A 14,028-nucleotide genomic window follows, 5' to 3' on the forward strand; every position below is an offset into this window, starting at 1 on the left:
GGGCGTAGAGGATCATGTACCCAGAAGCCCCGGCGGCAAACTTCCAGCGCACCATCATAGTGCTGTGGGTGATGTCAAACAGCTGCAGGTCATTCACCATGGGAAGGGCCACTGGAAACACACACACACACACACACACACACACACACACACACACACACACACACACACACACACACACACACACACACACACACACACACACACACACACACACACACACACACACACACACACACACACACACACACACACACACACACACACACACACACACACACACACACACACACACACACAGTGTCAGGTAGGTTACAGCTGCACAGGAGTTGAAAGTCAACCAAGCAGGTAATCTTTGTGACAGATGCTATTAGTCGCGTGCGTACGGCAAAGATGAGCCGAGCAAGGCAGAACAAACCAAAACAAATGCACAGGTGTGGAAGCAATCTGCTTGACATAACCTACATTCACACCCTCTTCCCAAAATAGACACTCACCTACCTATAACCCCCCCCCCACACACACACACACACACACACACACACACACACACACACACACACACACACACACACACACACACACACACACACACACACACACACACACACACACACACACACACACACACACACACACACACACACACACACTGTTGTTTACATTAGCCCTAGCGTAGTGTCAGCCAAACCCATTAACTTTGGCACAAGGTCGGCGGGCTGCTTAGCATTGGGCCGTACCCGCCGTCATTCATCAGCTGACGGCGGGGGCTAAATGAGGTACGGTATTCTCCCAGGCTGCACGTACTGTAGGTCCAGCCTTTCAGAGTTCAGGACGAAGCCCCAAGCGACACCGTCACATTTAGAACCGCTAACCACAGGTGGGGACGGTCACGGGGGGAGGGGGAAAACCATAGGGCAGGGGCCTGATCCATGCTTTGTCTTTCAATGGAAAGAAGAAAGAGAAACCACAGGGCAGGGGCCTGATCGATGCTTTGTCTTTCAATGGAAAGAAGAAAGAGAAACAGGGCAGGGGCCTGATCCATGCTTTGTCTTTCAATGGCAAAATCCAGGAATTTGTGATCCATTAGTCTCGGTATCTAGGGACTTCACAGTGATATAGTTAGCCTCATAGCATGATTGCAAAGACTTAGGCAAAGAGTGCTTTTTTTAAATGTCCTAAGTCATATTTTATCTGCCTTTATTTATATCTGCCAACTCGTAGCGGTGTTGATTAACCCTGCCGTATTGTCTATGTCCTCAAATTTGGAATGTAACAAGCATTCTGATAGGCTGAAGACATACAGTAGGCAATGAGGAGCAATAATGCAGCAGTATTAGGCAGAAATATACATTTGGTAGGGGCTGTGTGTGTCCACATTAAGGAGGAGCAGTTTATTGATGCCCACAACGTTTTAACGGACCATAAAGGAGGATAACCATTGCTGTGCTCCAGCGTCCAGTCATCTGTGTAATAATCACAACTAGCCTAGCTGAAACAGCATCAACATGGTCTTCTCAGGGTTGTGGTAATGATCCAACGTCCGATCATAAACTACTGGGTCGTCAGACATAATCAGGAAGGATCAAATGCTCTCCAAAAATATAACTATTGCCTGGTTGAAGTGCCCAGTGCAACGCTGGGCGCCAAGAACGCAGACAGTGCCTCGGGCGCGGAAGCGCTATGCCTTGGGCGCTGGGAAGGGCAGCCAGCGTACCAGCCCGGCTTTATCATAGAAATACATGGCACAGTCGCTGCCAGCTAAGAAAAAAACTATTGTTGCCCCTTCTGTGTTCAGCAAGTTTCAGGGCAATCTGAGTGGTAGGTGGCGGTAGAGAAAAGGCCATTGAGTCACCCTAATCAGTAGAGTTCATCATCTGGGGACAGTGGTGGAAAAAGTACTCACATTTTTTACTTAAGTAAAAGTATCAATGCTGCACTTGTTACCAGTAAAAGTCAGAAATTCAAAAAAAGCATTGGTATGAGAGGTACTTAAAGTACCAAAAGCAGAAAGTACTCATTATGCAGAATGTCCCATTTCCCAAGTTCAAATGTATAAAATGTATAAGAATCTTTTGAAAATAGCAGATGTACGTATTGTGAGCTTGTAGATCGTCTATTTTCAAATTGCCCAAATGCATACAGAGCTGAAGTGGTTAATGTATTGTAATAACACATGGAGTAAAAGTGTAAAATTTGCCTCTGAGATGTAGTGGGGTAGAACTACAGTAAGGGGCGACTCACACGATCGCAACAGATTGCTGTATGCTTGTTGTATACAAAGGGTGTGACACAGCTTGCCCCAATGCATTTCCAATGGGAGTCACATGGTTTGACACAACATTTGTGTTGTATGAGGGGGAGGGGCGCAGTCGAAACACAGCCGAAAGCCATACAACAGCTTGTAGTCCAAAATGTGGACTACAAACCATGTGACTTCCATTGGAAATGCATTGGGGCGGCCATGACACTCACAACATTCATACAACAAGCATGCATCAATGTTTTAAAGGTCTGAGTGAGGCCTAAAAGTAGGCATATAGCAAATTGGATATACCTCAAAATTGTACTTAAGTACAGTAAATGTACTTGGTTACTTTAGGCCACTGTCTGGGGAGCATAACGGCCTTCAGCAAATCAAATGCCAATCCAGCCAGCCATAATCATTTTCTAAATATCTTGTTTGGGAGTAGGGTTGGACAGACACTCCTCCCCTAATGCTGGATGCTTATACTTTGTGAGCTTGAAGGTCAACTATTTTCACCAAGCGACTCTGTTATGATGCGACGACGTATGGGGCCCGATACTTACGCGTGGTGGCGCTCCCTCTCAGGGCCTCGCTGGCAGAGCTGCGGTAGATGGCGAACACGGCCACCTGGTACTCCGTCACAGAGTTGAGGTAGGTCAGCATCACCGTGCTCTCTGTTCCTTGGACCACCTGGACTCACAGAGACATGCATGCTAGATCAGGTCAGACAGAGCAAAGGGTAAATTATATCCTCTTGAATTTTTCGTTTCCTACATAAGAATCTTTTTAAATAACCCGGGGTGCGCTGAACTGAGTCTGTCCATATCGAGAGTTTGGCGAAGGGAGGCCGCTAATCGTAAGCGCCTCTGAAACCATTGGATGGTGTCAAGTCCTGCTCCTTGCGTTCTACCAGCCTCTCATACAGTACATACAGGCCCGCGGGAAGTACTTTACACTCGCAGGGGCTGAGCGTCTAGTAGGGGGTGCGCGCGCATAGCGCGCGCCGCAAAAATGCGCGTGCACGCGCATCATGCACGCGCATTTTCGCGCATTTTCACGCGCACACGTGGCCTTTACTTTCCCTCTCCACACGCAAGTTATATGAACGAACTGACACAGTCAATTAACCAGGATAAGGTGCCAATACTGTGATACAGCATATTTATTAGGCCTGGCCAAAATTTGTTCTTCTTTTTTTTCTTCTTCCCCTCCTGTTCGAGGGGGGGCTGTGCCTGGGGGGAGGGGGTGCTACAGCCCCCCCAGCACCCCTACTTCCCTCAGCCATGAGTACATACATAGTCTAGTGCAGTGGTGGAAAGTAACTAAGTACATTTACTTAAGTACTGTACTTAAGTACAATTTTGAGGTATTTGTACAGTACTTTACTTGAGTATTTCCAATTTCCAGTACTTTTACTTCTACTCCACTACATCGCAGAGCCAAAATTTGTACTTTTACTTCACTACAATTATTTGAAAACTTTAGTTACTACGGTAGTTACTTTAGCGATTTTAGAAAACATACATTAACCACTTCAACCCTATACATTTTGGCCATTTGAAAATAGCCGATCTGTAGATCTGCTATTTTCAATAGACTTTGACATTTTTTAACTTGTGAAGTGGGACATTCTGCAATATGAGTACTTTTACTTTTAGTACTTCAAGTACATTTTGATGCCGATACTTTTGTACTTTTACTCAAGTACATTTTCAATTCCGTACTTTTACTTGTAACAAAGTAGTTCTAAATTGCAGTATTGGTACTTTTACTTAAGAAAAACAATTGAGTACTTTTTCCACCACTGTTCTAGTGGATCTCCTCTTCTATTTCCCTGCGGAACAGCCTTATCTTCTGGAACTGTTCGGAGGCCCTCTCATAGGAGTTCTCCAGACTGTTGGAATTGGAACTGTTCGGAGGCCCTCTCATAGGAGTTCTACAGACTGTTGGAATTGGAACTGTTCGGAGGCCCTCTCATAGGAGTTCTCCAGACTGTTGGAATTGGAACTGTTCGGAGGCCCTCTCATAGGAGTTCTACAGACTGTTGGAATTGGAACTGTTCGGAGGCCCTCTCATAGGAGTTCTCCAGACTGTTGGCATTGGAACTGTTCGGAGGCCCTCTCATAGGAGTTCTCCAGACTGTTGGAATTGGAACTGTTCGGAGGCCCTCTCATAGGAGTTCTCCAGACTGTTGGAATTGGAACTGTTCGGAGGCCCTCTCATAGGAGTTCTCTAGACTGTTTATAGTTGGAATTGGAACTGTTTGGAGGCCCTCTCATAGGAGTTCTCTAGACTGTTTATAGTTGGAATTGGAACTGTTTGGAGGCCCTCTCATAGGAGTTCTCCAGACTGTTGGCATTGGAACTGTTCGGAGGCCCTCTCATAGGAGTTCTCCAGACTGTTGGAATTGGAACTGTTCGGAGGCCCTCTTATAGGAGTTCTCCAGACTGTTGGAATTGGAACTGTTCGGAGGCCCTCTCATAGGAGTTCTCCAGACTGTTGGAATTGGAACTGTTCGGAGGCCCTCTCATAGGAGTTCTCCAGACTGTTGGAATTGGAACTGTTCGGAGGCCCTCTCATAGGAGTTCTACAGACTGTTGGAATTGGAACTGTTCGGAGGCCCTCTCATAGGAGTTCTCCAGACTGTTGGAATTGGAACTGTTCGGAGGCCCTCTCATAGGAGTTCTACAGACTGTTGGAATTGGAACTGTTCGGAGGCCCTCTCATAGGAGTTCTCCAGACTGTTGGCATTGGAACTGTTCGGAGGCCCTCTCATAGGAGTTCTCCAGACTGTTGGAATTGGAACTGTTCGGAGGCCCTCTCATAGGAGTTCTCCAGACTGTTGGAATTGGAACTGTTCGGAAGCCCTCTCATAGGAGTTCTCTAGACTGTTTATAGTTGGAATTGGAACTGTTTGGAGGCCCTCTCATAGGAGTTCTCTAGACTGTTTATAGTTGGAATTGGAACTGTTTGGAGGCCCTCTCATAGGAGTTCTCCAGACTGTTGGCATTGGAACTGTTCGGAGGCCCTCTCATAGGAGTTCTCCAGACTGTTGGAATTGGAACTGTTCGGAGGCCCTCTCATAGGAGTTCTCCAGACTGTTGGAATTGGAACTGTTCGGAGGCCCTCTCATAGGAGTTCTCCAGACTGTTGGCATTGGAACTGTTCGGAGGCCCTCTCATAGGAGTTCTCCAGACTGTTGGAATTGGAACTGTTCGGAGGCCCTCTCATAGGAGTTCTCCAGACTGTTGGCATTGGAACTGTTCGGAGGCCCTCTCATAAGAGTTCTCCAGACTGTTGGAATTGGAACTGTTCGGAGGCCCTCTCATAGGAGTTATCCAGACTGTTGGAATTGGAACTGTTCGGAGGCCCTCTCATAGGAGTTATCCAGACTGTTGGAATTGGAACTGTTCGTAGGCCCTCTCATAGGAGTTCTCCAGACTGTTGGCATTGGAACTGTTCGGAGGCCCTCTCATAGGAGTTATCCAGACTGTTGGAATTGGAACTGTTCGGAGGCCCTCTCATAGGAGTTCTCCAGACTGTTGGAATTGGAACTGTTCGGAGGCCCTCTCATAGGAGTTCTCCTGACTGTTAGAATTGGAACTGTTCGGAGGCCCTCTCATAGGAGTTCTCCAGACTGTTGGAATTGGTCTCTTCCATTTTCCAACTCATTTTTTAATATATAAAATTTCAAAAGATTTTAAAAAGTTTCAACCAAAAGAAAATCACAACTTTTTGTCAATTAAAAATTATTCTAAAGTATTTCATAAATGCATCAAATAATTTCCAAAACAGTACAGTACAGTACAGTACAGTACAGTACAGAGTTAATATTATTGACCACAGAGTAATCTTATATAATCGTTAAGTGCTATATGAGACACTTCAGTTAGGCCTACTTTGTTTTGCCATGCACGGTAAATGCATTTTTAAGGTTACATAACATGAATACAATTTAGCCTGAGTGAGTGTGTGTGTTTGTATGATGTATGAATCATCATCATCCGTCAACCACAGTGGAGATAAAAGTCATCCGCTCACGCCACTCAGATGTTCTAGTCCATTAGCCAGATCTTGTCTATACATATTTATGTGCATCTCTGTGCCTCCTCTATACAGCACCCTCATAAGCCCAGCCAAGCATGAGTCATGATCTGACCTTCTCCTCCGGCTGTGATCCGCTGGCAGGGTAGTAGACCACACGGTACTTCTCCACTTGGCCGGGAGCGTGGGTCCACGTCACCCGAAAACTGCGGGCCGTGATCTCAGAGGTCACCAGGTCGCGGGGAGGAGCCACGGCGCTCGGTGGCGGGGCGGTGTCGCCTGTGGGAGGGAGAGAGAGAGACAGAGAGAGAGAGAGAGAGAGAGACAGAGAAAGAGAGAGAAAGAGAAATAAACAGAGAGAGAGAGAGAGAGACAGAGAGAGAGAGAGAAAGAGAAATAAACAGAGAGAGAGAGAGAGAGAGAGAGAGATGGAGGGAATTTTGGAGAATGTATTGTATGAATCTATAATGTATTGTCATTGTAATACAAATTGGGCGCCCTTCACCTGTTAAGTGAAGGGCGCCCAATGTGGGTGCCTGTATCAGCCAAATGATGTCTTACAGTACGTTGTCATTTACTGCACGAAACAAACATTAAAGTCCATAGACTTGGCTGGCAAACGATTTACGTCATAAATGGGGGTCACAAGACATGGCCGAAGCATTTCTGGGGGTCTCCAGCCCAAAAGGTCGAGAACCCCTGCCCTAATCAAACATCAAAGTCCATAGACTTGGCTGGCAAACGTTTTTTGTTAATAAGGCTCTAAACAAATATTACAAGTCCATAAACTTGGCTGCCACGTGACGCAATTTTGGAAAGCACCTCAAAGGCGCCCCTCAAAAACACAATTTCCCCAGAGTTCTTGCAGTGAGTAGGTTGATGACTGCGAGTACATTCTGTGTCCTACTGCCTTCCTTCCTGTTGGTAGCGTTATTTGGCCGCCCAGCTGGTCAGCCTAATGGACGAGCGGAGAGGGTAGAGCAGCCTTTTTGAAAGCCCAGGAGGCCTTCCCAAGTTCGTAAGCACAGTAAGTACAGTAGCACACACCTTTGAGGGCCTTGTCCAACTTCTCCATGCGTTCACAGATGGTCTTGGTGAGACCCTCCACGATGTCGCCCATCACACTGAAGTCGGCCACGTTGTACACGTGATCTTCCCGCGGAGCGGACGCTATGGCCTTCAACTCGTTCTCATCCGCGTTCTTCACACCTGGACGACGACGGGGAGGGATGGAGGGGAGTGGGGGAGAGAGAGAGAGAGGGTTGAGAAAGGATTAGATTAAATATTGCTGTTGTCGGGAAAGATGGGAGAGATTATTGAAATTCTCTTTAAATTCTACTTTAAAAAAAAGTAATCTCAGGAAAATGCATTTGCAGTAATAAAAGTGAAATGCTAGTGCTACACAGGACTTCGTCAATGTCTTTTTAACTAGATGATGTAATGGGTGTATGTATGGAGGGGGCGAGTCTATGTGTATCACATCTGTATTATGATGTAATCTATAATGCTTCCTGTGACAATGCAATTTCCTTGAGTGGGAGTAAGGTAGAAAGAGAGAAGAGGTGGAGGACGAGAGCGGGGAGATTCTCATGAGAGGACAGGGCGAGACAGCAGAGTGAGGGGAAGAACGGAGAGAAGAAAAGATTTCTCAGCAGAGAGAGTCCGGAGAGAGAGAGAGAGCGAGCGAGAGCGAGAGCGAGAGCGAGAGCGAGAGCGAGAGAGAGGGAGAGTGAGAGGGAGAGTGAGAGTGAGAGGGAGAGAGAGGGAGAGGGAGAGGGAGAGGGAGAGGGAGAGGGAGAGGGAGAGGGAGAGAGAGAGAGAGAGAGAGAGAGAGAGAGAGAGAGAGAGAGAGAGAGACACTGATGTATAATAAATTGAGTCTAATACCAATAGCAAACAGTTCAATCCCAGCATCCCTCAGACTCTTGGCAGGAGGGATGACGTCATCCTGGGACTTCCCGTCTGTGATGAGGATTCCGATCTTGGGAACGCCAGGCCTGGAGCCCGACCCTGGTTTGAAGCTGTTCTCCAGAATGTAGGTCAGAGCAAGACCTGGGGAGGAGAGGAGAGGTCTTTGAGCTGTACCTGACGCACTGCTAGCAAGACCCGCTGTGATTGGCCAGTAGTCACTGTGATTGACAATTCTTCCTACCTAACCTTAACCAACACAACCCAAACCAAACCACAGTAAAACTATGCCTACAGCTAACCTTTATCCTAACCTCAGTCAAACTATATGCCTAATGCCTGCCAGGAAGCCAATCAGACACACCTAGGGGAATCCATAATTTAGCATACCCTTTAGCAAACATTGACATTTTCATGTCAAGGTCCCCTGAACTGATTCGTACTGTATTAGGCCACAGACTCCCATCCGAAAGGATTTTGCGTCAGGGAGCTCCATAACAGAACATTTTAGTTTTTTGATTTAGTGCATCATTCTACTATGCTGTAGTAGGACAGTGGAGAGATGAGAATGGGGAGAGTGATCTGAATAGACATGATCTAAAAAGTCATTCTTATAACTTCTCAGAACTTCTATTGCTGGAAATAATAGTGAAATTTGCTGAGAGCCTCCGTCTCCTGGGGGTCCCCGGACCTCGGTTTGAGAACAACTGACTCACACTGTGATTCTACGTTCTAACATTCTCTAATGACTAACTGTAATTAAAACACGCTTCAGACATTAGTGCTAATTTGGATTCTCTACAATAAATTGTCCGTACACTAACAGAAGCATGTCTTCCGCTGATGCAGGACAGGTGCTTTTCTCTTTGTTCGCCCTGGAGGACTGCAAATACTGACTTAATGAACATAGCGCCTTAGCTGTAATCCTAATGAGTTTTAAATCTATGTAATTAGATAATTATCGTTGTGGGCTGAGAGTAACAGCAACGTAGATGATTTTCCATTTGTGATACTTGTGGTTTAACACTTGAGAGAATCATTCAAACGAGTGGTTCTCAACCCCTATAGCCTTGGGGACCAGGACTATTGCTAAACAGTAAAATGTAACAAATGGTTACAAATGTAACCAGATGGACCTTTATGGGTCTGTTTAGTTATATTTAGAACTAAGTGCTATGCCATTCTTTACCAATAAAACCGTATTATCACTTATTGCTCTATTTGTCTTTGTGGGGCTCCGCTGCCAATAGGACCGCAAATGAAAATATTTCAAATTTGAAGTGTTGATGACCTTGGATCCCATGCTATGTTGAATACATTCCTCATTTGGATCCAATGAGAGTGGACTGCTGAATTGTACACAGTAAAACACTGGGTCTTCTTTTAACTGAGAGTGCAAAAAACGGCTCCATTCTTACACTCAGAGTTAAATGAACACTGCCGATTCTTACTGTGTACCGTTGTGTGAGATCGTTACCATTGATTGGGTTCTCTCCGCCAATGCCCCCTGGTTTTATTTATTATTTTGTTCCTTTATTCATTTATTGATGTTGTCACTAAAAGCACTTGCACAGTAAAACCCTCATTGTTCATTTAACAATTTGTGCCTAACATTCAATTACATTTGGACAAGTCAAACTGCGCAGTCAAACTATAATGCAGATTCTGGGGTTATGTGCTCAGTATGCATAGTTTAAGTTTTGGATAATGATTTAATCGTGTTGGTGTGTGGTGTGGGTGGTTTGGTGTGGTGTGTGGTGTGGGTGGTTTGGTGTGGTGTGTGGTGTGGGTGGTTTGGTGTGGTGTGTGGTGTGGGTGGTTTGGTGTGGTGTGTGGTGTGGGTGGTTTGGTGTGGTGTGTGGTGTGGGTGGTTTGGTGTGGTGTGTGGTGTGGGTGGTTTGGTGTGGTGTGTGGTGTGGGTGGTTTGGTGTGGTGTGTGACAATCCGAACCCGGTCATTTATGACCCGTGGTTGAATCGTTGCCACCCACAACCATGAGAAGTTGATGTTTAAGCTATTTCAGCTAAGATGCGTGTGCCACTAACACAACCTGGATTCCAACATTGCATGTGTCAATCTGTGTGATTGCAGGCAGTTTGTGTGTGTGCGTGTGTGTGCGTGTGTGTGTGTGTGTGTGTGTGTGTGTGTGTGTGTGTGTGTGTGTGTGTGTGTGTGTACGTGTGTGTGTGTGTGTGTGTGTGTGTGTGTGTGTGTGTGTGTGTGTGTGTGTGTGTGCGGTGTTTACACAATAAACAGCTTAAATTTTGGGAAAGTGAAAAACTGGCTTCCTCACGGTCTGCATGATATGCTAATGGTCAATGCTTGTGTGCAAGTTGAGATCAATTGCTCAACCCAGTTACCCACTGAGGAGAACCTTGCAGAACAGACTGACAGACAGAGGTTTAAATTAACACTTTACACTTACAGTGTGGTTAAGTCTGTTGTGCGTTATACTTCTGTGTGTATGTTGTACCTGTGAGTGTGTTTCCTCCTTTGTAAGGCAGGTTCTTAACGGCATCCAGCACAGCATCTTTAGTGCTGTAAGCGTTCAGGTGCCACTCGATCCTGGGGTCTCCACTGTACTGGGCCAGGCCTGAATACACACACACGCACGCACGCACGCACGCACGCACGCACGCACGCACCCACGCACGCACGCACACACATAAGCGGGCAGAAACAGACATTCATACAGAGGTGCGCACACATGCACACACACACACAAAGACATGAGTAGGCAGAAACAGACTCTCTCTCTCTCTCTCTCTCTCCCTATAGTGGTATTTCACACATGTGTTATTCAAGTCACAACAACATGCATCAGACAAAACACTACTCAACAGCAACACAGACAAATCCCAGAAGAATCTCCTCCTCACCTATCCTGATTCTGTCCAACTCCACGTTGAAGGCTTTGACCAGGTTCTCCAGGAACATGCGGACCAGTCTGAAGTTGATCCGGCCGATACTCCACGAGCCGTCCACCAGGATCACAATGTCGGCGATGGCCGGGGTCTTGCACATGAAACCCTCCTCGGCTAGAAGAGCAAACACACACACAAACACAGTGCACAATAATCGTCTATTGCCTGTGAATGTGTTGGGCGGTGAGTGGTGGTGTGGTATACTGTTGTGCTGCCATTGAGAGAGTATAACAATACATTTGGGCCATTCACAGTCAGCACTATAGCTATAACTATACAAATATAGTTTTACTATACTACATCCAGTAGCATATCTCAAGTGGATGGCAGAGTTCACAGCTCACACCACAATAAAACACATTCAACGGTAAACGATATACAGTAGTCATCGTTGTAGTTATAGTGCTCAGTGTGATCGGCCCTTAAGTAAAATACATTGAACATTCGGCTAAAATATGTAAATGCTCAATGCGTTGCGACATATTGTGTGCTTGTAAATCGGCTTTATACTGGTTATGTTGTACAGAAAGACCATTTGTAAAACCACACTGTAGGAACCAAAACCTCTGTGTGTGCAGCAAAACAGTGAATCCAACACAGCTGTGAAAGTAGGACAATTTGATGTGCAGCTTCTGTCCCAAAGCATTACAGTACAAAGAGCTTCATTAGTCGTAATTCAATTCAACACGATATAATTAAACCCTGGAGGAGGAGGAGGAGACTGGCACTTGGTTTTTTAGAGAATGAAAAATAACAAGCCACTCTGTTGTGTTTGTCTGAGCAGTTCTTTACCGGGTAATAAAACAGAGCAAGCCCTAATGAGCCAACAGCAGTTAATTTGTAAAAAGGGAAATGGTGTCGGGATCGGCGTAGACTTGCGTGCCACAGCACAGGAAACACAATCGTCTTTTGTCATCTTCTCCCGATATTGTAATTTTCCAATTCCCATGTTTACTAGTGTCCCTACGTATATAACTCACAACTAGGGTTGGGAACCGGAACCGGAGGAATCCCAGAAACCGGATCGGGGCCCATCATCGAACTTTTTTTTCAGTCTGTCAGTCAGAGCTGGTTATGTGGACTTCATGTCTGCTATACAATTACCGGTGGTTCTCAAACTTTACATTTCAAGGACCACCATACCTCTGATGGAACCAAATGGACTTACGGGTCCATTTCCTTCCATTTGTACACTCTCAGAGTTACAGCCTTTAGAACCCTGTATAGTATAATTGCCGAAGGGAATTAAAATCCTAAAGGATCCCATCCCTACTCACAACCTGTAAGCCTGGAGAGGAAAAAGATGCACATGGAGTCACCAGACAGACATTTCCTTTTCAGGATCACAACCAGAACACATTTTATTGTCACATCACACGATTGCAGGTGCAAAAAAGATTCAAGGAAATTCTTTATTTTTTGTGCAAACCTTCAACATTACAGTTGCAGGAAGAGTTTTGAATTGAGGGAAAGATTGAATAGAGAAGAAAGAAACACAGCACAAGTCGAATAACAGGAAGACGGTGTCAAATTAAATGTACAATTTCAAATGTAGAGTACATAACATAATTAAAAATAAGCAATGGACAAAGACGCTGTGCCGATGGACACCATATCCAGCATATAAAAATAGAAGAAGCTATATTAAAATCACAGTGACATCAAATAGCAACACGTACAATATCACGGTTTCATGTCCATGGTTAAAGAAGAATCTAGCAAGATAAAACAGCGGGTATAGAGTAATTTATCTCTTATGTTATGCATGAGATCGGCTGAATAACTGATTGTGTGACGAAGCCGCAGAGAGTGCAGAAAGTGATATGCCTGAGTGGTTTGTTCAGATGGGCTGATGGTTGCCAGGTGAAAACTGTTGAGAAGTCTGGCTTCACAACAAGTTGCTTCACTGGGGATAGCGTAAGCGTACGCTCAGGTGGAAACCTTGTATGTCCAAAGCCTTTTCAGAAAATGGAAAAATGTATCTGTGTTCCAGTGGATACAATGCAGTTATTGTTAATACTTTTCATTGTTGATGTTTTTTTAAATATATATATTTTTAAACACATATAGACTTATTGACCTATTGTGCTGAATATAAGACTACGTAGTTTTTTTTCAAATCTTTGCACAATACGCTACTTTCAACCTGCCATCCGAATTTGGGGAATGTCAATAGAGGTGAACCTTTACATTTTGTTTTCAAATATTATTATTATCATTCAACAAATGAAATATGGCATACATTTATGAAAAAAAGTGCATATTTTTAGTTTTTTTAGTTTAGTTTAGTTTATTTCGAACCTTTCACAATACAATACATACATAATACATTATACACTTGAGTGGCTCGAAAAGGTGTAGGCTGAAGCTAAAAGCTTATAATTGCCTACCCTATTGGTTTACAGAACCAAATAAAAAAGAAATAATAATAATAATGATAATAAAGCTGACAAAACTGTCAGACAGTAAACTAAGAAAATAACATAATAATAGTAATAATAATAGTAATAATAATAATAATAATAATAATGAAATGAGTTTGTGCATAGAATGATAAGACTCAGACCCTCTATAGACTGCTTCTTTGTTAAATTTATACATTACTATTTAATAATTGCATTTGTATATATTTAAATTTATTTAATTATTTGGTTTTAATATTTACTATTACTTATTTCTAACTAGGATACTCTAATGTTTTATATCTATTTATTACTTTGGATTTAAACATTTGTTTGAATTTGGTGACTGATGAGCACATTTTCAGATCCTTATCCAGGCTGTTCCATAGACGCACTCCTCTTACAGATAAGCATTTGTCTTTGGTGTTGGTTCTTGCGTTGTTTCTCTTGAATACACCAGTTCCCCTGAGTTTGTACCTGGTCTCTCGTGCTTTGAACAGCT

General features: G+C 44.4%; 1 protein-coding gene across 2 annotated transcripts in view; it reads right to left on the minus strand.

Annotated features, from left to right (window-relative positions):
- The window catches only part of LOC306938278 (collagen alpha-1(XIV) chain-like), a 164,550-nt gene that overhangs the window by 82,029 nt on the left and 68,493 nt on the right, over positions 1 to 14,028 (minus strand). For both annotated transcript variants that reach the window (XM_079522375.1, XM_079522374.1), the window contains exons 6-12: positions 11,080 to 11,238; positions 10,674 to 10,793; positions 8,180 to 8,344; positions 7,340 to 7,501; positions 6,408 to 6,571; positions 2,812 to 2,938; positions 1 to 111 (exon numbers count right to left, since the gene is read on the minus strand). The exon at positions 1 to 111 is cut by the window's left edge and continues 35 nt beyond it. In XM_079522375.1, the coding sequence (XP_079378501.1) occupies positions 1 to 111; positions 2,812 to 2,938; positions 6,408 to 6,571; positions 7,340 to 7,501; positions 8,180 to 8,344; positions 10,674 to 10,793; positions 11,080 to 11,238 (1,008 nt within the window). The remainder of the gene's footprint in view (positions 112 to 2,811; positions 2,939 to 6,407; positions 6,572 to 7,339; positions 7,502 to 8,179; positions 8,345 to 10,673; positions 10,794 to 11,079; positions 11,239 to 14,028) is intronic.

This window comes from Electrona antarctica, assembly GCF_951216825.1.
Source record: "Electrona antarctica genome assembly, chromosome: 15".
NCBI lineage: Eukaryota > Metazoa > Chordata > Actinopteri > Myctophiformes > Myctophidae > Electrona > Electrona antarctica.